The sequence below is a fragment of the Rhea americana genome, unplaced genomic scaffold (assembly GCF_003343005.1).
Source record: "Rhea americana isolate MKP2758 unplaced genomic scaffold, rheAme1 scaffold_2, whole genome shotgun sequence".
NCBI classification, from domain to species: Eukaryota; Metazoa; Chordata; class Aves; order Rheiformes; family Rheidae; genus Rhea; species Rhea americana.
Genome location: NW_028186149.1, coordinates 15194103 through 15217410, shown reverse-complemented (window position 1 = coordinate 15217410; position 23308 = coordinate 15194103). Strand labels below are relative to the sequence as shown.

Genomic DNA, 23308 nt, shown 5'->3' with positions numbered 1-23308 from the left:
AACCAGCTTTAGTCTTTTTTGTACTGTAATTATTTCAACTGAATTCAAAAGATAGGCTGTAATTTATTGCATATTTCACCCACAAATAGTTGCAAAGATCTTTCTATTATAGATAAATAAATTAATCATGAATAAAACAGTATCTATGCATTCTCTTCATACTCTAACATAGCTTCTGTAAAATGTTATTCAGATAGATTGCAATAGTCTATTTTTTTTACTACAAAACCCTTTGAAGTCCTACTGAACATCTTGTGAAAAAGAAAACACAGGAAGTCCAAAATGTAACTGATTTTTCTCTCTGGCTCTAAAAATAGGAAGGAAGCTAGCATTCTGAGGACTAGCAGTCACTGCATATGTTTACAAAGGGCATTAAAAATTATTCAGAAATGCTGACATGGTTAGGTGAAATGTCCTTTAGTGTCATAAAGACTTGTTATATGAAAACAGGCCACCAAACATCACAGATACGGCATAGATTAGATCTTATAAACCTTATTTACTAGTATGCAAAGAAAAGACANAAAAAAAAAAAAAAAAAAAAAAAAAAGTACAAGATGTTACATCCACAAATACTTCTTATTTCACATTAATTTGGCAAATTATGGATTAGACCCAAGTTAGGTATTTGAGATATTGCCTACTTTATTCCAAGAACTGTTCATACTCTTTGGTAATGTTATTTCTAACAAAGCACCTGCCCCCAGGCAGCACTCTCTTTCTCAATTCAAAGAAGGCAGAACATGCAGCTCTCTTCAGGCCAGCAGGGCATGCTGGCTGAGCTGAGCTCCCCAAAAGCTAGCTGGTAAGTGCTCATTCTGGTGTACTTATGTCACACACTTGCTGAATGCCACTGCTAAATTTGGAGCTGCTTTTCAGCACGGGCTTCTCGATATCGCTGATCCATCAAAATGGCTACCAGCTAAGCAATAAAGTCGTATTCTTCTGAGATGTTCCTGAATTAGGGAATTCTTGAGTGTAAGGAAGTATACCTTTCAAGCTATACAATTTCCCCAAGCAGTAGAGATTCAACATGCATCAGAATCACCTAATTAATTCACTTATGTGGCAGGAGGTTTATGAATAAAAAGAACTGATGAGCTTTTTCTTCTTGAAGCTCCATGCAATATTCCAATTCATCTTTTTTTCTTACAACAAAAAAGGAATAATTGGCATTCGAAGACTTGGATAATCCTTGAATTCTCGTAGATAGGTGTAATGTTTATCCTTTGCCCAGATTGTCATCTGAACGAAGCAAAGCAAGGTGAACAGCCCCACTGGAAAGAAAGAATAAAAAAGATGATGTTTCATTATCAGAGAAACAACATACTCTTTTATGCTGACAACACTTCAAGGAGAAGTACTAAAACATTACTCACCTGGGACACACTGAGTCATGATAGTGAAACTGATCCATGTCCCAACCTGTTTTGGCCAATGAAATGAAAAATATTTCTGGTGACAGCATTTGCATTTATGTCTCAATTGATCAAAAACAACCTTGTCCTAATGTAGGTAAATAAAAAGTGAAGGTCAGCCAAATCAATTTCTGGTGTCAATAACCTTTAGCCAGAAAAAAATGTATAGTGTCTTGTTATCACAAAAAAACCCTTCGTATTTGCTTCCATACTAATTATCATGAGTAAAATTTTAAGCATTACAGCATAGTTTCCTTTCATTTTCTCTGCTTATTTTGTTCGTTGCTCCTCCATCAGTGTTAGGAATGGCAATTTTCTATGGGTCTAGGCCAAATGTTGTTCTCATTAACATCTGTTAATCACCATTGAATCAAGACCTCAGGCAGTCTTTCTGCACAAGAATGCATTTTACCTTGAATTGCATTGTTTTTAACTGCTTTTAAACTGAGCCAAGAGTTTGATTCCTGATTAGAGGATACGAAGCGATTTACTGACTCAGTCTTCCATACCACACCAACACAAGTTACTGTTTAACGGTATAACCTGTGGAATTAGGAAAGTAGGCCTGGCAGGTACTGTTGCATACTCCAGTTTTCTCATTTTTTCTACAACAATATCTTCTATTCATTTATCTACTACCTTCCCACATACTGCGATATCTCTGGGCTGCACTGTAAATTTTTGCATTGTTGATCTCCCGGGCAACGCTATTCCCTTACTGCAACACACCCACGGTATCAATCTCCCTGTTCTTGTTTGCAAAATGTTCCCTGCCTTAAATTCTCTCTGCAGCTTGTCTGGTAGCCACACTGAGGCATAGGCTCAGGGTCTGGAGGCTGTATTTAAGCTGAGGCCCATAAATAATGCATCAAGGGAGGAGAGGAAGCACAGACAAGTTCCAGTCTGCAGTGTGGTAGGCCAAAGAAATTTCATGGGGTTTGGGAGAAGAGAGGAAATACATTGGACTGAAAGGTTTCCTTCCATATTTAACGTTCATAATGAAATGAAAACATACCCAGCAAAACTAAAGTCTTAGCATCTGGTTTAAAAATACATACCTCGTATGTATAGTTAGGGCAAGATACAAAGAAAAACAGCCACGTGAAAGGATTCTTTGTTGGATATGGGATCTTACGGGTTCTGGATCCTATAGATGAGAAAAAAAATCATAAAAAGATATTGACGCTCCTAGGTAAACTGTAGCTTTCTCTACTGAAAACCCAAATCTGCCTACTCTTGTGTCTCATCACTGCCAGTGGGATAAGCAGGACATGGGAAAACAGGATGTCTATTGAACCCAGAAGAACGAATAGGATAACTGTGAGGAAATGCTCCAGGCATTAGGAAGACGTCCACATCATATTTGCAGGTATGGCCTTTGATCACAGTCACTCCTGTAAGAGGTATCTCAAGTATGTTCTGACCTCAGAAATCGTAAGTGTTCTCAGAGTGTCACAGAACTGCGTTTTGACGTTGCTGTTGCTCAACATAACATGTTTGGCTATTGCGCAAGGAACCCTGCCCTGCAGAGAGATCTTGTGCCCTCTGTAGGAGCCAGTTACATTGCTTTGCTTGCTTACTGAAGCATACCTTGTACTAGCACTGGAAGACTTGTTTCCTTTTACACTACCAGCGTAACTAATATAACTACTCCGTGAGCACAATCTGGCCTTAACCAAGAAAATATACAGTAAGATAAGAAGTGTTATTTAACAGTCTGGTGTTGGATTTCGTGCACTGTCTGATCTCCCCTAGAATCCAATCTTTACCATGCTGAACAGCCTACACTTCCACAGCAGTCATCTGGAGGGTATCAACACCGTCCAAGATCAGGCCTCTCATGAGAGTGTGTAACTGTGGAAGTAATGCCTGGATGCACAAAAGTGAAAAATGATAATGCAGTTTTTACCATCTCTCCGGAGGTCTCTGAGGGCAACATGAATAGAAAAATTTCCAGCTTCACACAGCTACAAGAAAAGCCATAACAGAGTTAAAAAAAAAAAAAAAAGTGCTTCCCTTCTATTTACTCCTCTTCCCTTTGTTAGTTCCTGGGATACTATAAAAAATAAAAAAAAAATGTATTGTAAAACAAGACTAAATAATAGTAGTTAGTGTCTTAATAAATGTTCTTAACTAAGATTGTTGACTGATAAGAGGATGGAATATCTTTGTTAATCTTCTCTTCAAACATGAGGCCATACCATGCTGTGCGATGTATCTATGAAATTTGCCAGCAAAAGTGGACTCAGTGGCCAAAAGGTCAAATTTACTTCTTACACAGTCTCCACAAGATCTAAAGGTAGTAAATCAAAGAGGATAACAGTAGATCCAGTGGATAGTTGTTTTATTTTTTGACTATACTTGTATCTTTAAAAACACCAGAAAACTTGATTTGGGCAGTTTTAGATCTCAAAAGTTATTAAAATCCTAAGGTAAATAACAGTTTTCTTCTCTGGAGATTTATTGACATGAATCACAGAACACTGTTRGGTCAACATTCTCCGCTGTTTCTAAATAATGCTTCCCCAATCAGTTATGTGGCAAGTCTATTGAAATGGCTCATTTATATAATTATAGACAGTCTCTAGTGTCTGCAAAGTGTAATTATTAAAGCAAGTGACTAATGGTTAGAATTCCTGCATTTTATATCCAGCTCCATACTTCCAGTTAAAGAGCCTCTTTATAAAATGGGAATAGAATATTAAYTTACAGAAATTTCATAGTTGGAGGCTGCTTTGAGATTCTCCAGTCACTGATCATTAGTTTCTCAAAGCAAGTTAACAGCTGACCTTCTAAACAAGTTAAAAATGGGCATATCTTTGTTACTAAACTGTTGTTGCTTCTGTAAGTATAAAATGGTCATAGACACCATGAGAATAAACAGACACTGATTTAAAGATTTTACTTCATTAGGCAAGCTGTAAAAAAAATTTCTGAAGCCCAAAAAATAAACCTCTTTCCTTGGAATTTAACAGCAACATAATTATTTAGATGGCCATTTCTCTGACTTTTATGACCTTTTGCGATTGCAAAAGAAGTTACAAGGAAGTTCACAAAACTCACTGGCTTTTAAACACAGGACAGGGATACAAGATTGTTTTAAAAACTGTAAGACRTATTCCAGCAGATAAATATCCCAGTCTTAGAATGGATGTTCAATCAAAATTTTCACATTAAAACAGACAGTTTTATCTGTTCTGCTTGCAGGTGATCAGCTTCAGTAGTATGTCCAACTGTTCTAGTTTTAAGTAAGTACCTGCTTATCCTATCCACTCATCCATTTACACAACATAAGAAATAAAGAAGCATGTTTCAATATTTTACAAAAGAAAAGAGCAACAGACCTACCAGAAACATGATAACGGCAAAATTTATCTGTTTTTTCCCGTAGGCTATAAAACAAAACATTTACTGATGATTAGGACTAATATATAACTGATACAGGACTTTAATCATGTTGGGAGCTGTTTTGCTACTTACAAGGAGGAGTGTAAAGAGGATGATTGATGTAATAAGCAAGCCAAGCAGCAAATCCCCAGTAATACAAGCAGTTCTGAAAAATAGGGAATTTTTCTTTGCTTTAGTATTTTTAACGTTATGATACTTCAACTGTCTCATTTGTCAAGAGAAATCAATGCTGTCTGCTAGGCCAATATTTACTGCAAGAACCACCGATCCTTCAAAAAAATGGCAACGCTAAGTGTGGCAAAGCTGGAGGAGACAACAAGAAATAGCAGGGAAGAAGCAGTGCTTGTAGAATATGATTTCTTCTCAAGTATCTCAGAGTTATTTAGTTTATAAACAGGTTTTGAAAGTATGATCCTTGTATTGAAAATAAATTCTTCTTATCTGACAGGCCATTTGGCCAAAGATGCTGTGCCATAAAGACTGCACGTTAAAGATGGATTTGTTTTGCTAACCACTGAGATTTTATAAAACCTGACTTAGCACTGTGGTCTCTTCCCTGCTTATTACTTTGTACAGGCCAATATCTTGCCCTTCCTCTTTTCCTCCATCCTGTCAGTTTCCTTTCCTTCCCATGGTTTAACTTTTCCTCCTCAAAGCTGCCCTGCCTGACCCTTCCCTCTGTCCCCTTCACTCTGATATCTTTGGAGTTCCTCAGTGGAGTTTGTCCTTTCGCTGCAGTTCTTGGCTTTCTGTGATCCAGCTTCCATTCTCTAAATTCTCAACACAGTTCTCACTAGTGGCTGTAGTGATCTATTCCTGACCCAATCTCACAGTCTGTACTTGGGCTTTACCCACTGGGAAGCTATTTAAAGCAATGGTCCCTACCTTTTGGTTGGTTTTCCTGGTTCTCTCTCTCATGATTTTTTCTCTAGACACTCATCACTTCTTCAGTATCTTAATGACAGGTTGTCTGCTCTCTCCTTATCTATCTGTGGGTAGCAGGGAGGCCCATTCTTGGCCCATTCCKCTTCCTCTACATTCTCACCTCTAAGTGCTCTTCTCTTACAGGCAGACTTTAACCCTTGTCCCTCTGTTGACTGTTCATAGATCTGTCTCTCATGAGTTGAGATTTCTTCCTCTATCAAGCCTACTGTCTCAGTTGCTAGTACTTCAGGGCCTGTTTGGTTTGCATCTGGACTTTGGCAAGACCAAAACTGAGCTCTTTATCTTCCTTTTACCACCACTTCTTTCCCTCCTATCACTTTCCCTCTTATTCTTGAGTAAAATACTGATCCTCTCAGTCTTCCAGGTGACACTGTTTTCCTGGCCTTCCCATAGGTCCTCATACCTTAGACATTTCTAGATCTTTCTGCTTTTTCCTTCACAGCTTTCCTTTTTTGCCCACACAGCCAAAACACTTATCCATCACTGCATTCCTATATGTCTTGACTGAATTAACTTCTTTTCAGGCTTTGAGTTTTGCAGCCTTTTGCCACTGTATATACCAAACCTGCATTTCTAGCAATAAATACCCCAAAAGYGATTACTTCAGCATCTGCAACCTATGCTAGCTGCTTGCAGAGTAGCTGACAGTGCATTTTTCTGAAAATGCTGCTGCAAGGGGTAACCGCCCCTGCTGCTGCAAGTAGTTGTATCAAGCTTTCTGTTGTATTTCCACCTTCTTTTCAGAATTAACTGAGCCACCAAAGCATCCAGAGACCTCAGACAGAATGGAGGCCCCTTTGGGTATGGCATAGTAAAAATATATAGTACATTCTTGTTCTGGAACTTAAGTATTATTGGACAACTGATGAGAAAGAACAAATTATTAACCATTAATTACTGATCTAGTGGGATAAAAGAGCAGAGATATTGATTTCCCATAGTGCCTTTTCATTTTCCCAGGAAAAGCAGCAGAGCTGGAARGACTCCAATTTTGAGCATTTTAGTCAGTGTCCTATCCATAAACTACTGTGTTCTCCCTAATGCTAATTTCTACCTCCATCACCCACAATCTACTAACTGCAGTACAAACTTAGATGAAAGCACAATTTGCCTTGAAAGGCTCCTAATCTTGGAATAGCATTTTATGAGAAACCTTTCCATAAGTTTGGGGATTGGTACAGGCAATGTATTTTAGTACAGTAAAATTAAATAAATAAATGGTCTCTATAAAGCATCTTATAAAGATGGCTCAGCTCCCAACAGTACATGCTGTAATTAAACTGAGCATGTGTTGTTCATCCAAAGAACATGATTTACTGCAAGACCATCAGATATAAAGTGTTTTAAGGTGCGTGGAGATCACTGCTGATAAGGTCCTTAGCAGTAATACCGTAACTGGCCAATGGCCACTGTAAGCCTTACTGCTCAGACAAAAGCCTCCAGTTGGATTCAGGTAGGAACAGCAGAATACATGCAGACTTACAAGCTCACTTGAAAGAAAGAAATTGTTTCCATGAATCATATTCCAGGTGCACGTCAAAGCTTTACAACAGTCCTTTATAAAGAGATCTCATATATCACCAAGTTCACATATTGCAGGGATCCCATAAATAAATTCTTCCTAAGTGTTTAAAGCTCTGTATAGATCTCTGAGGACTTCTGTGTTCTCTATTCCAATTTATTTCCTCTGATGTTCAAAACTACTTTTAATGCCATGCCTTCATTTATTCATGGCTAGTATGTACCCCTCTCTTTGTCTTGTTTTAGCTTGAATGATATTCCTTTAGATCTGGTGTTTTCTTTCTTCTGAGTGTGATCATAGAAAGCAACAATCTCTCTTCTTTTTATCCATGAAAATGTTCAATAACAGTCAAAAGACCAGTCTTTGAGAAATTCCACTAGTAATTTCCTTGTTACTAAATATCTCACAGAGTACAACCACTGTCATCTTTCCTCTAGTTAGCTCCTTTATCACCATGTAATTTTTGTATTAATCCCTCTCTTGCTAACCCCAAGTCAGTCCTTTACTGAAATCCAGATAAACCAGATAAAATTCCACCTTACCTTTGCCTAAAAAAATCAAGTTTCTTAGAGTGAATAATACTATGTTAGTCTGACAGGATCTGCTTTTGGTGAACCCATTCTCCATTTTGCTTTATCTTCTACTATATTCTTATTTATTCCTATTTCCTTTTGGTGAAACAAAGACAAAGGGTGAAAATCACAAGTCTCATCAATTCCTTTCTCAGATCTCTGCTTACAATGACTTAAATATCTCTTTTTAGAGGTAGCTTTTCATTCTTGGGAAACGAGCAATCTGCTATGTATGTAATCATACACTTAAAGTAAGAAACTTTATCTACCATCTGTATGTGAGATAAAAAAGGGAAGAAGGTGTGATATTTTTCTGACTGGTACAATTTGGGAGTAACACCACTGAAGTCAATGAAATTATAAAAGTGAATCAAACCCAGGCACTTCTAAGTAGGAAGAGGAATAACTATGAACAGCTTCACAGATGAAAGCCAATACCATGAACCTGAGAAGGCAGAAAAGTAGAAATGTTCAGAATGACTGGCAAAAATGACAATTTTAGCAACTACAGTTTGTACGTTCTGAAAGGAACAGTTGTCAGAGATGGCAGGGAAAAATGAGACTTTATCACACTATGCAGATTTTTTTTTCAAAGTAAAGTTTTTTCTATTTTCACATATCTGCTGCTCAGCATGCATTAGTTACTACTGTGTCAAAAAMAAATCTTTAAGTGAGCTGCTAGCCTTTTAAAAACCCATGCATCCCTATGCTTCAGAAAACAGAGTAAATTACRAGGGAGGATTCTTTCTGAAGGCTACTGCTTAGCCATAGACCTTCCATCCATCCAGAAAGCATGAAGCTGTCACCAGACTTATGGAGCTGCTGCACAGTTATAAGGAGTTAGCTGCATGGTAGAGCTTCAGCTGCTGGGAGTATCACTGCCATAATGTAAATTCTAAGGGACAGTGTAAATACAGAGTGTTAAATACTCAAATACTGATATTATACTATGTGCTTTTCCAGCTGCAGATGATCATCAGCTGTCTTTCAGAGTATAAAACATATTTTTGAATAGCAATATGTATCCTGTTGTGAATACTTTTTAAATAACCACAGTCCATGCATAACCACACAGTCTATTGCACTGCCTTACAGGCATCTAGGAAATAGGAGGTCTGCATCTTAACCACCCTGTGCCACAGCAACACTCATAACATTAGGGTGGGCTCCTGAGCCACACGAAGACAACACAGAACAGCCAAGCCGCTTTGTGCTGGAACAATTAAAGGTAAACAGTTGCTAAATGGAAAAGATGGTGTTGGGGAAAGCAAGGTATAAAATAACTGCTATAAAAAGCAGATTTTTTTTTAATCTGCCCTCCCAATAATGTACTTGTCTCTACTACCTTAAAAGTTGAGACTGTTACTAAAAAATTCATACCTAGGGACCTACCTCAATGAAAAGAAGGGAATGGTGAAGGTAAGAAACTCTAAAAGAGCAATGAGAAAACTGTAACATGGATAACAGTAGGGCAACATGTGGATTATACAATAGCAAAACTGCTCTAAGAAATCTTCTGAAAGAACTACAGGTTTATGGGTGAGATTTTCTGTGCCTTACTACAAAAGCCACACCAACAAATACGTACTGCAGCAGCAGAGCATAGGGTGGCAAGGTTGGATATATAAAGGGGCTATGGATAGATTCTTTCACAGTTTACCTTCACAATATTCCTCAGTGGCATAGTCCCATGGGAGAACCGATGAACAAATATTGTTTCAATCAATCTTTTGATGTAGTGGAAAGAATGGCAGATACATGCCAAGCTAGAAACAGCAAGACAAAAGAATTTAAGAATGCTGAAAAAAACCTAAATATGGCAAGATATTTGGAATAAAAAACTACAATGCTAACAAGAAATACTGCTCACGGCCTGCAAACAGACTTACTTAACTACTGGATGTGGGCTTGATGTAAACCTCTCATCCAGACCATAGACAAAAGGCATGCGGAAATAAAACAGAAAATAGATGAACAATGGACCTGTATATTCTATCAAAAATACCTGCAAAAAGAGAGAGAAAAATTAGACAGCTGAATCGGATGGTGGTTGTGCTTTGGTTTCTTTGTAATAAGTAATGCTGTGGGATAAACACCTCCACTGACCTAGAAGGGCATTTGGAGAGGCAAGGAGGGAATAGCAGGTTTGGGAATAGGATATGAAACTTGCAGACATGCATTTAAATCATTCGCAATGCATTTGCAGTAATTGCATAGAACTACAGCCATTGTCAGTACAGCTGACACAATATGGTTATCATGGCAACCCAGAGCTCATGATAAATGTGCATGCATGTTACATTTACACAAGTGCCCTGCTCTTGCCCTCAGAAACTTTATTTTAGATCAAAATAAAAATTGGTGAAGAATTTATCTTGAAAAAGAAGGATTTTGTTTCTAATGAATGAATTTCGTTTAAACTGGAAACATGTTTTGTAAGCATTCACATACGACATCATTTGTATGAACAGTTAACATAGCACATATGTGCATGATAAACATGTATGTGCTGTATATTTATACAGAGCTGGCATCATTTTGTCCCAGAAAACAACCATTTCATTCTGTGTTCAAACAATCTCTTGGGTTTTTTTAAAAGGGGGGGGGAGGCAAAGGAAGCTATTATCTAGTATTATATAGCTTAATTTCATTTCAAATGTATTTCTTAAGAATATCACTTTAAATTGAGGTTGACTTTGGACCAAGCTTTAATAGTTTCATTTTCCTCTTCTATAACTGAGTAAGGTAGGTCCATACCTCAATTAGGGACAAAGAAGTTTTGTGTGCCTCTGTCAAAAAAAAGGGGGGGGGAAGTTTCACTGCTTTCTAATGTGTTTAGAGCTATTTTAACACTCAGCACAGTTATATTATCATCAGCCTTTGCAATAGAATCACATTTTTTTCTGGCAAAGGTACTATTTGATTATAGATGAGAAGTTTGTCTTTTTATTTCATAAATTGAAGTGTTTCTTTCAAAATATTTCAAAAGAAATGTACATTTGAATGAAGTAGCTTAAAGGGCAAGGAGAGCAGAGTGTAAATGAAGGACAATGAAATAGCGGAAGTTGACTGGTGTTACTCTGCATTGTGATATTTCAATGTATATTAATGCATATGCACCTTGAATCTGTATTGTCTTTATAACTTCTTCCTGTTTTTTGGATTGTATAACTGCTGTATATCTGCAGAGCATCCAAAGTAATGATTGGGGACTTAGTATTGCAGAACAATGATTTTTTGTTTGCTTTACCTTTTATTAATATTGTCTTCGCTATTTGTCATAAACATACATATTAGTAGTGTCACATAGCTAAAAAATGCTAAATGTGCCTTTAAATTACGGATACCTTTCCCTCCGTGCTGTGCTGTTTAGTTAGAACTAGTGGATAATATGGACATTGTAGAGTTTCCGAAGATTTTGAAAGGCCACCTCACTGCATAAACAGCAGTGCAGGATCACCTGCTGAGTGAGCTGTGATGGAGTGAGCCTTTGAGTTAAGAGACTAAATGTGTGCAGCCTTCTTGGATGGCTGCTAATACTGCAGAAATGATCAGCTGTCATGAGCCTGCCATTAGCATCCTAGGGTGGAGCCACACACAGACAGCCAACTTTACTTTCATGCATTTTCCTGCTAAAGTCAGTTGAATTACAGAAATGTAAAACCACTCACATGCCTCTTTGCAGGAAAACTCATAGGAGTATAATCCTGTTCTTTGAGAGGAGAGGTCAGAAGTTATATAGGCCTTATGAACCAGATCCTCAAACACATTTAGACACCGAGTTCCCAATGATTTTGCATTAGACATCTAAATCTATGTGAGAACCTGCAGCTTAGTTCAGTAGAGCCAGCCTACCCAGCAGCAAATTTATCTGCTGCTCTCCAAAATATTCTGTTACTGGTTTCCCTGGTTAAATGAATAGAAGTGATGAGGATTCATTGCCTGCATCCACTGTTAGAGCAGTTATCATGCAGAAATATTGGAGATAAAGTGATGTAAGGATTAATAATGGAGAAATATCCATTAAAATGTCTCAGATTTGTAGCATAGCTCACCATAGTCCATCCTATCTGTGGCCCTAAATCTTTAAAATATAAGGTAGCGGTTGTGCCAACAGGGAGGTGCTGCAGGATATCCTCATCCCTCAGGGACTTTCCTTCTGAGAAGGAAAGAAGTAGTTACATCTCAGTGAAATTGAAGTCAACTTTGTTAGCATCTTAGCCTTATATTGTGTTTTAATCAAGCTGTGAGACTCTCTGGTCTGACATGGGTTCACTGAAATCGAAGTAACAAACTAAAAAAAATGTTTGTATTTAATTTTGATTTACCCCAGTAATCACATAAAAGCCTTCTTATACACATCTAGACAGTTAGGAGAATTCTCAATCCTATCTGCCAGCTAGACTTGCTTCTTCACTACTACAGCAAAAGTTGCTGATGGGTAACTGTCTTTTAGTTCAGTTTACTGACTTCTTAGCTGCACCTCCATCTCTCTGCCCTCTTCCCTTCTTCTCATTGCTCATCACCAGATACACCAAAGCTGGGATAAGCTGAGATTGGAAGGCCCTCCTACAGAACTTTTTATTTCCTCCTTTCTTTCCAAACAACTATAAGGTGATTCCACAGGACTTTGGCTTTTCCCTGGAAAAAGGAGGTAAGACAGAGATGAGGCACTCTCTCCCTGCTTTGTTATATCTCATATATTCAGAATGATTCCAGACACTTACTTTCTTTAACTTCCCAAGTTAGGAGTTCAACCTACAAGACACATTCCAGCTTTAAGCTGCCTAAGCTGGTGCTTGAACTTTGAACTCCAGGATTTGGGGGAATCATCAGAAGGCCAGCATTTTCTTACAGCAAATCTCACAACATAAGCCCTTTGAGAGGTCTGACAAGGCAGATACTTGTGGAAAGAAATAGGATACTCATGCTCCTGTTTTCCATGGACAGATTCTAAACAATGAATTAATCTCCACTAGCACAATTCTAAGGGAATGTATAAATCAAATTATGCCAAATAGAAGCAAAAACAAGGAAAACGCTACACTTTATACTGAATGTTAAGATGAATTAACACAGTTTTGCAATTAGACTTTCTTTTGTGCAATGTACTAAGAGGCTTCTATTAGCAATACCTATATCTAAATTAATCAAGTCAGCCAGCTGGCAACAGCTATGCCAGCAAATCCTATATCCATGGTAATGTATTTTGCATCAGCTTACTCCAGAAGAACTATAATTCCTGCCTGAGAGCAGAGGATTATATGAACTGACAGCTATAACTCATAGCCCATCTTAGTACTCCCAGCTGAGCATCACTGTGGAAATCATTTCAATGCAGCTAAGGAAAAATAATATTTAGATTCCATACTGCTTGTCTTCAAAGCAGAAGTGCTCAGTAGTTAGCAAGTGTGTTAGAACAATGTCCAGACTCCTGAGTTAATTACCAAGCACCAGATACCTGGGTGGAACATTGTTTAATACTTTCAAAGAATTAAAATGGTTCAGGATTCTCTTCAGCCTTCACAATGCTAATTAGCATAGCTGGAAACTCATTCTTAAGATCTAATACCCATGCAAAGTACACTTTTTATGCCAGCATCCTGCCCAGAGTTTTATTACTCTAGTCTTCACAAGTACTTACTTGGATCCAGTCTTATCGACTGCCTTGCTGGATACCACTGAGGATCTGCAAGACCATATAGAATTGTGCAATTTATAATACTTGTTTTTAGATTATCAACTATTATAATGAATGCAACACAGTAAAATAAGATTTAGTTGAAGATTTTTAGGATTATTTATATTATCATGGAATATAAGAAATTGTGAGAAATTAAGTAGCAGGAAAAACACAAAGATGTATGAGGATATTATAAAGAAAAGTGATTTTGAAATCTCACCATGATCACATTCATGTGCAACTTACTTAGCATTATGTGTGTATATATTACATTCCAAACTATGTAATTTTCTCTTATTTATATACTTGTATTCTAATATGATGTGAACTATTGCAAAAGTTGTACTCACATAATTTATGGAACATCAGTCTGATTTCCCTAATCGTGGCATTTGATTCAACCTAGGCAACAAAAAATATTATACATATAAAGCATATTTTGAAATATGACTGTTCAAGACTATTCAAGTAGAAATGCAAATTTGACAACAATATACCTTTAACTTTCTTATAGGTGGCTAGGGTTGGTATGGACGTTTCAAAGTACTTCTTACAAGAAAAGGGGAGGATTTAATTTGTGGCTCTTGTTTCAGAGGCAGCTACAGTAGCAGTGATCAAGGGTTAGCACAACAGCAATGACAGATTGATGGCTTGTGAGTGAATAAGGCACAACTGGCACTGCCTTAGTGAAGCAGCTGAAGTCAAGCTCTTTGCCCAAGAGCTCTTTCTGAAAAAGGGTTGTACTCTGTAGGCAGCATGAATAAGCGTGCATGGTAGTTGCCTCCTTAGTGGCCAAAGAAAGGCTATCAGGAGATTAAATACTTTTTGCAAACACTAAATTTACTTAGGAAAATTTAGTAATTTTTCAATARTCACCTACAATTTTAAACATATTTTTGGTTTACCTTATCTAGGAAGCACAGCTGTTTCTTTGTCTTCCAATCAAGGATTTCCACCTGAGAGGATACAAAATGGTAATTATTAAGCAGAAGTGACTAATTCATTGATCAAAATGCACATATGTTGGGAGGGGTCCTTATGTTAGGAAAAAAAAGGAACAAACAAAGGATAGAGTGTTACTTTTCACAGCAGTCACTAAGGAGTAAGTTTACCTTCAGAATTTTTATGATTTACAAAACTAGAAAGGCAATTTGACACAGAATAATAACACATATGTGAATATATATGCATATAAGTATTTTGAGTACATACAGCTTGAAGGTTCATGTGCTTTATTTCCAGAATATGGTAATTGTGAAGCAAGTGGAAAATACTGGCAGATATATTAAACTCCACATCTTTACCCTGTTTGTTCAAAAATCCTTTAGAATTTGTGATAGAAATATTCAGTGATACTCTTGCCTCTTCAGATCATCTGCATTAGTAACTACGTATTAGCATTCTTAATGCCTATCAGTAGTGTCATCACAACTCGGAAAAGGAAAGAGTGGTATTATTTCAGTGATCCTGTTAGATTTTGACAAAAGGTTATGATTTTAATCAACAGCCAAGCAGAAAAGTCCATAGATGTTTCAAAACCCAGTAGCAGCATGGTAGCAAAACCCAAAATACATCGGTCTTCTAATTTAATTTGCTCTCATCAAATATTTTGTAATGGAACTTTGTGGCATAGCTAAGAGTGAAATTTCAAAGCTTATCTGTCACACCAGATGACTGGGACTATCATTACCTAGTACCAAAGAGTTTGTTGCTAATTATGCTTGGTATTAACTGACCAAGAGAAGAGATTAACATTAAACTTTAAATATGATTCCTAACTAAAAATAGAAGTCATAGTCCAATGTCTTTCTAATAGAGTTGCTCTGAAGAGATCACTTGGTAAGAGTATCTTATTTCCTTCTTGTACTTGTCCTAAATTGTTCTTTCTTTGTTTGCGCAGCAATAGAGCACTTCAGTGCTTCAGGTCCAGTCTTTACCACAGGAGATACTAATACTCTACTTGTGCAGGGGTTATTGAAACCTTTGGTGTATCTCACAGCTTTTGTGTCAGTTAATACCGTTGGGCTGCCCTGCAGACTGCAACAGTACCCACAGCCTGAGCAGTCTCCTTCCCATGACATAGCATATACAAATTGGACCAGACTCCTCCAGAGGCAGATTTAGTCTATCACTTTCAATGTCTATACTAGAGATCCTCTCCAAGTCAAGTACAGAATCGGCCTTATGTCTTTCTGCCACCTGCCATCTTTTAACTGGGTTATTTTCATTATGGACAGACTGAAGACTGTAGAGCATTTTCTTTTGTTCCATGGTCTTCCTGGGAGTAGTTGTACAGAAATGCAGAAGTATCTCCATGAACTTTTGAAGTCAATGGGAAAAACAAACCAACAAAGCAGCCAAGACCTGCTACACTCCTATTCGGTTCCACTCCAAAGTGTCTCTTTGAAGGCCAGACTGGCATAACTGCCTATACTGACCCATTTCTTCAGACACTTAATGGGAGCATATAGAGAAGACAGATCCAGACTGGATCCACCTCTCATCCAGACTCACATAGCACTAAACACAGTGTTTCCAGTCTTCACAGCTCAGCATCAAGTCAGTTAATGTATTGGTTGGCAACAGTTTTAGATACCCAGCAATCTGTCCTTGGAACATTCACTGATGGGTATCATCCCTTTCAAACATAAATTATTTGGCTCAGAGAATTTTAATCTCTATGTGTTTTCAAAGCATTTTGCACAATAAGGTGCTAGAGTCCACTAATCTGGTAAATTTTTAAAGGCCTTTTAAATTACTGCTTCTGTAAGACTACTTTTAATAGAACTCCATCAATAATCAGAATCTTTGTGCAAGATTCCTATAAAATAAAACTCTTTTGGAAGTGACTGTAAATGTACCCCTTCAAAGTTTAGAAGATAAATTTGTTCTAGTGTGTCAGGAACAAAGAATGAAATCCTCTTTAAAAACAGGAAAATATTTGATATTTTTTCTCTAGATGGGTAAAATGCAAAGAAAAAAATACAGCATATGCAAAGAAAAGTACATTCAACTATAAAACTTTTATTGAAATGAGAAAAAGTTTATCAATGGGGAAAACAATTGAGTAGACAAAATGTTTAAAAATAACTTTTTAAGATACAATTTCCCTTCAATAGGATTACTAAAATATAATTGACCTATTCCCTCCCCTTCCCCCCCCCCCCCCCCCCCCCCCCCCCGCTTCAAAGCCATGTAAAATGCTAAAGTGTCAACAGACCTTCAAAACTCACGTGACAACCATTATGGAAATACTGACACACTTACCACATCTGTGCATCTTGGAAGTTTTATTTGCAGCCATTTGTACTCAGGAGACTCATTAAAGATTGGTACATTGGTAAGATTTTGTGAGCACTAACATAACCATATATTGGATTGCTTTCTTTTTAAATTACTCTGTAAAAATTGCTTATTTTACAGTCTGGGAATCAACCAAACCAAAGTAAGAGAAATGCAGAATGAATTAATTCTCCCTGAGTGTTTACGTAAGTCAGGTTCCTTTAATCTGATCACTAAAAGAATAGTCCAATGTTTGCCACAGTCTTAATTAAATCAATCACTGTAAACATCTTCCTTTTCTTATGCAATCAGTCATTTCCTTCTCCTCCTTAGACTTCTCTGGCATTCTGAGTTGTTCCTGAAGGAAGTAAGCATGCCTTTGCCTCATCTCACACTAGGGCAAATCAAGAATAACTTTCTAGAAGTCAGTGGGGTTAAGCCAAAGGGAAATTTCTGTAAGTATAGTTACACTCAAAACTATGTTTATGCTGCTGGTGCTGCAATTGACTTTTAGTCTGAAACATCCTTGCATTGGAATGTGAGAATGGTTGCAGATCTAGCTAAGGATCCATCTAGAATGGTATTGCTTTCTTCTGATACAGCCAACAACAAGTACCTCAGAAAGAGTAATAAAACAGGGCAGGAATGTAGCAACGGGGGAGGGAGGGCAGCAGTCAGACAGACATATAGATCAAGATTCTCCTGCACCAGAAGTGGTGCCTTTGTATTTAATAGCTTTTCATGTTTTTTTTTTTAATTGGTTTATTCACTTGCTTTTTAAACTTATGTAAATTTTTAGCATCCACTTTGTCCTGAGACAAGAAGTTCCATAGCTTAACTACATGGTGTGTGAAGAATTCACAAAACAGAACGGAGGCAAATGTTTAGCCACAAATTCCATCCTCTTAACTGTGGAGTGCAGTACCTTATCCTGTAAGAGTCAAACTAAATAAAGCCCTACCTCTCCAAAGCCATTGTCTTGTCTTTCACAAGCTCAGAATCCCAATGAATTATTTTACTGTGTATAAAGGGAGAAGATAGTGATACACAGATTCACAAGGTTTTACACAGTTAAATTTCACTTTGTTGGAATTTAGATGTCTAACATTCACAAGTTCACAAGACACATGCTAGGTAATCATTCCTTAATTTCCTAGTTTTGCTCCTATGCATGTCTTTGAGTACCATCATCTTCACTGTGCCAAAACTCTTAGTACATTTTTACTTCTTCCACCTGTTTCAGATTTCCTAGCTAGGTATGCTTGCAGCTAAATCCTTGATGACCTTAATTCAGTGGTCACCTTCATCCCCAGGTCAGTATAAAACACAATGTTTAGATTATTTCTGGGTGAAAGTAAACGGTCATCCAGGGAGATGGTCTAATCCTTCATGCTTTGTATGTAACGGTTAAACGCCTTGCCATTTAGTGGAAAACCTGTATTCTAGACTGCCCTCTGCCATTCCCCACCACAGCCCTGGGCGACCAGGCAAGGGATAAAGGATCCATGAGACCAAAACAGACAGGCCAAAAGGAACAGGAGTATATTCCGGTAAAAAGGATGGGCCCCGACCAAAGAGAAATCCTGAATTTCCACCTCTCTGGACTACTTCAAGAACATTGTCATTCTGTTCAGCTCTTTTCCCTGCAGTCAGTATCCTTTTGGGATACCACATAGTGAGGACGGAGCACAGAGTAAATTCAGACTGTCATTTCTACTCCCGCTGGATGCACCCTCTAGCTGGGTGCCTAACCTGAAGGTATGGCAAAGCCTAACTCCCTTTGTGGATCTGGATCTAACTACAGTAACAGAAAGGTACAGAGGTATGAACAGTTATCCTTCAGAAAGACAAACCCATTTATATAATTGACAGAGGATCCAGTGATTCTGTGTATAAAACACATGGAGGAAACAAAAAAATCCCTTCTTTGTGGAGTGGGAGTTTGGAGGTTTTTTTCCACAAAATGGGAGATCTACTAGAAGCGTGTGCTCTCACAGTGAATTTTGGTTCTTGAAGCTTATAAAAACTTTCGAGCTTTTGCTAGTGTGACATCTTCCAGCAGGCTGCATGAGATTAGAAAGGACCCTGCACCAGTTAATACTGATTTGGTGAGCATTTACTGGCATTGACTAGAGAGCAGCACATTGGTTATTTCCCCATGATGCCGAAGAGTGGCATCATTCATTTAACATCACTGTCTCCAATCAGCAGATTAGAGTGCCTCCATCCAAGGACCTAAGCCAGTTTTTACTTAATACTAACTAGACATCCACGGTTTTCTGTAGCATTCCATAGTCTTTTCCATACATAACACAGAATACTTGTTCCTTCAGGCCTCTGACTAATGATGATAATTTTCTGCAATGACTATATTCAGGCAGAAGATGTTTATAAATTCTCCCTGAAATCAATCATTTCTTTGCATCAGCACTGTGATTTGCAATATTGAGCACAAATACCTTTAGTTATTCCATTACTACTCTTTGTGGACCATAGTGTGTATGGACACGTTCACATTCAGTGTACGCTTTAGGCACAGAATTGAAGAGACTGAAGAGAGAAAAAAATTTCCTTTTTTTCTTATAAATATCATGGGACTCTCCTGTTCATTGACATGTAGGAAGACTGGAAGCCCTGGGAGCCTTTATACTGAGGGCTGAACTTGCTTACACAATTTATACTCATTTTTTAAAATATACTTCAAAGAAATCCATTGTTTTCTTTAGAATGAGACTTTTGATTTGAAACACAGCCTTCAAACCCCGAGTAGCTTAGGCACTCCCTGCCAAGTAGTTTTTCACTATCACATTTTCATATATCAAATTAAAAGCTTTTCTTCAAAGCTCTACAGAAAAAAAGGACAATTTGCCTATCTTTTAGGTGAAGCAGCAAAACTGACTATACAAAGTGCTGCTAAGTGTACAGAAAACTGGCAAGAGAAGAGAAAGATTTTTCCCCCCATCTTCTAATCTTTCTGTATTAATACTCTTACATGTTACTTAAAACAGCAGAACAGACATTTACAAACAGCAGGACATTTACCTTCAAATCTTCAAAATCCCTTTAAATTACCACTCAGGTATCTCATCTATGGCCTTGTCTCGCTACAGGCAGCTCCTGGAGCACATAGACTCTTTGAACGCCCTGCGGGCCAGCAGCCCTGCTTCTGGCACTTGTTTGCAGGCTTCTTGCTTGACTAGGCTCTAGGCAGCATAGGTCTGAGAGGGAGAAACCTTTGTAACAGGAGCTGTGACATCTCCGCAACCCTAGCTAGGCAGTAGTCACCCCCCCCCCAAATTCAGAGGGTTTTTGTCACAGTTAGAAGGGGAGAAACTTTGAATGCCAGCAAGGGGGGCTGTATATCATTGCCTTAGGCTGTAAGGCATATGTCAGCTCAATGTATCCTCAGGGAGTGAYGATTCCAAACACTGTTGGTTATCACTGCTCTAAAAAACCACTTCCCATCCAAAACAGGTAAGAAAGCAAGAGTAAAGCTAAGCTTTTACGATACTTATTTCTACAATATATTTGCTCAAGTATCTTTCCTCTAGGAAGACAGAGAACCATACTTGGTATTAAATGCTTTTGAAGACCTGCACCTGTCAAGTAGCAAGAAAGGGTAGAATTCATTAACCTAACTTCAGAGCTCTGTACACACATTTACATCTTAACATGTCATGTAAATGGCCTTTTTAGGGAAAAGAGAAAAGCAGGCACTTTTTGTACAAACTGTACGATTAGCTATGAAACTGCAGAGTTGTCATCTAATCAATTTAGAGAAATAAACACTATTAAAGAATATTAATTATCTAGATATAAGTCTCTATAGCATAGATTCCTGAATTYTGAAAGATGAATCTCTTCAAACTGTTAAATACAGTATGGATGCAGAGTATGCATGTATTTCTTTAAAACGTAGCTGTTCTTACTAAATGTATCTTGAGATATCAGTGATAAAACAGCCATAAGGTGAAATTAGAAACACACCAGTACCTGAAGTAAACAAAACCAATACCAGCATTATTACGGAATAAGAAACCTACAGGCAGCTATAAAGACAGGGACCTGACTTTGCATATCAGTTCTAATACAGACATTTCAAAATAACTATAGGCAAATCATTCAGTCACTTAGTTTTGTTGTTTTTGCTGTAGATCCACTAAGTCCAGCATACCTTGGCTTAATTAGGTTCTTGCTCATAGTTCTTGGTAAGTGTGAACACAGACGATTCAAAATAAGGACTTACAGGTACTTCCAAAGCTGACTGTGCCTTTCATTGGCTTCCTAAAAGTCACCTTAAAGTCTCTCTCTCTATGTGCAATGAGAAAGACATTCATAAAGAAAAAGAAGGGAATAGCCAGTGTCTGAGCACTCACAGTCAGTCTGACACTCTTCCTCATCTTTTTGTACTTCTGTTCACTGGGGAATCATTTTTTCATGGTTATGGGAAAGGTCCTTCTTATGTACTCAGTAGCCTATGAAACTGATTATGTAGTAAGCATGATCAAATATACAAACTAAACAAAACAGTTTATTCTACCAGTAAACCTCTGCTTAGTTGGTAACAGTCATCTTACAAAAACTTCAGACAGTGTCAGTTTAGTGTTCATGAAGTGCTTTGTGATTCTTATAAGAAGGCACTACACAAAAGCAATAAAGAATAAATGGTTTAGAGACATATGGAGAATAGTACAAGACTATACAGCAMCTCAACACAGAGAACACTGATGTTTGTAACATCAGTAGACATTTTCTTACTTAGAAAGCCTTAGGAGAGACGAGACACCTTTTCTCTGTTACTAGTTCAGTTTTAAAGATATGGTGGGGGAAACTGTAATTCAACATACTAAGCWTTCTTGAATTTATAATAGAAAGCACAGCAGTGGGGACAACAGAACAGAAAGTGATATGCAGCAGCACTGTTCAGAGCTATCTAGGCCATCTTTGTCCACAGCCCACACAGAACCCCCTCACTGACGATCTAGGCACTGGATGATCTAGGTAAATCTGCTTCCACCCATTGTCTGTTGTACAGAGGAAAGGACTGAAGACACGCAAGGATGACATGTAATCTCATGAGGCATTCTGTATCTGCAGTAGAACTCAAAAGACCTGGATCTGCTGCTATTGCTCTGCCTAGACAGATGGTGCAAGTCACAGCAGTTCCCTCTGTTTCTCCAGCTGTGCAATCAAGTAACAATAAYGATGTCCAAGCTTTGAGGTCTCCCAGTAATGAGTACTATATATAAGTTCAGTACAGCTGAGGTAGAACAAGTCCACATACCAGACAATGACTGGAGACATTCAGATATCACATGCATGCCTGGTCCTGCATTTGGGTCTCACAGGACTTTGGATGAAAATGCCAAAAGGGACAGTGAAACACCATTGTTTTTCTTAAAATTCCACAGGGAACTGTATGTTGCAGAGAAAAAGGCCCTGTGCAGGTGCTTGCCTCTCTCCCACTCTGGCTAGAGACAACTTATTTTGCTGAAGGGTTAGCAACATCCAAAGCAACTTTTTTTATCTTTGAAAAGCAAAATCTGAACTTTTAGGTCATGGTAAGGAGCAGCTGCTTTTCTGATTATTTTAGACTCAGTTAATGCAATAAGACCATCTGGTTTGTATTCCACATGGGGGAAAAAATGTATTCCTTTTTAAGTGAATCTTGTGCTGAAAAAGCTTAAGTGTAAGCCTGCAAAAACATAGTCAGTATAGTCAGCTTGCCATCACTTAGCAAGTGCCAATCTCTTAAGAAATTTTGTATTAACCAATCATACAACCATGTGTTAGCCTGTCTCTGTTAAAGAGAGTTAGTATGGCTGGTTATGGAAGTTGATGAGATATGTTATCCTCCATATCCTTCAGGTTTATGTTACCCTGCACCTTGTATACATACAAGGCGCTGAATGTACTAACCTCCTTTGGATAGTTTTTATTTCCCATACAGGACTCAAATACAGCACTGTAATAGAGGGCTAGTGGAATACACTCAAGGGCAGAGGTGCTGCAGCATAACTTTCTCTCTCAGCCTTTGAGCAGGGCAGTATTGCTGCATTCCTCCTGTGGTGACAGCGCGCGGTCTGCGCCATCTCGGCGCGCTGGACTTTGCACAGTGCTGAAGGGAGCCAGACTGGAAGCTGTCCTCCTGGCTGGAGACACAAACTTCCTCCCCCGCTCAGAGGCACCCTCGCAGCGCCGTGCGGACTGCACCCCTCCGCCGCGGCCCGCCGCGCTCCGGCGGCGGCCACTCGCCGCGGGAGCCCCTGGCTCCCCGGCGCCGCCGTGCAGAGGGAGCGGCGAAGAGGGAGCCCGCCCCGCCGCCCGCACCCACCTCGAAGAAGCCGGCTCTGCCGCCCATCCTGCGCGCCGCCGCCGCCGCGCCTTCTCCGCGCCTTCTCCGCGCCCGCGCCCGTCCTCGGTGTGACACGGGTCCATCTTGGCCGCGCCTTCCCAACAGGGGCCGGGAGAAGACAAA

At 38.6% G+C, this 23308-nt stretch overlaps 1 protein-coding gene across 1 annotated transcript; it reads right to left on the bottom strand.

Annotated features, from left to right (window-relative positions):
* Positions 1-569: 569 nt before the first annotated feature.
* On the bottom strand, positions 570-23240 carry TECR (trans-2,3-enoyl-CoA reductase). Its single transcript, XM_085303594.1, has 13 exons — positions 23165-23240; positions 14454-14504; positions 13899-13950; positions 13510-13554; positions 11921-12024; positions 9755-9870; positions 9526-9631; positions 4899-4971; positions 4767-4810; positions 3328-3385; positions 2477-2565; positions 1380-1506; positions 570-1277 (listed from the first exon to the last, which is right to left on the bottom strand). Exons 1-13 carry the CDS (start codon positions 23189-23191, stop codon positions 1150-1152), a joined length of 1020 nt encoding a protein of 339 aa, XP_085159720.1. The 5' UTR covers positions 23192-23240; the 3' UTR covers positions 570-1149.
* Between the last annotated feature and the right edge of the window lie 68 nt (positions 23241-23308).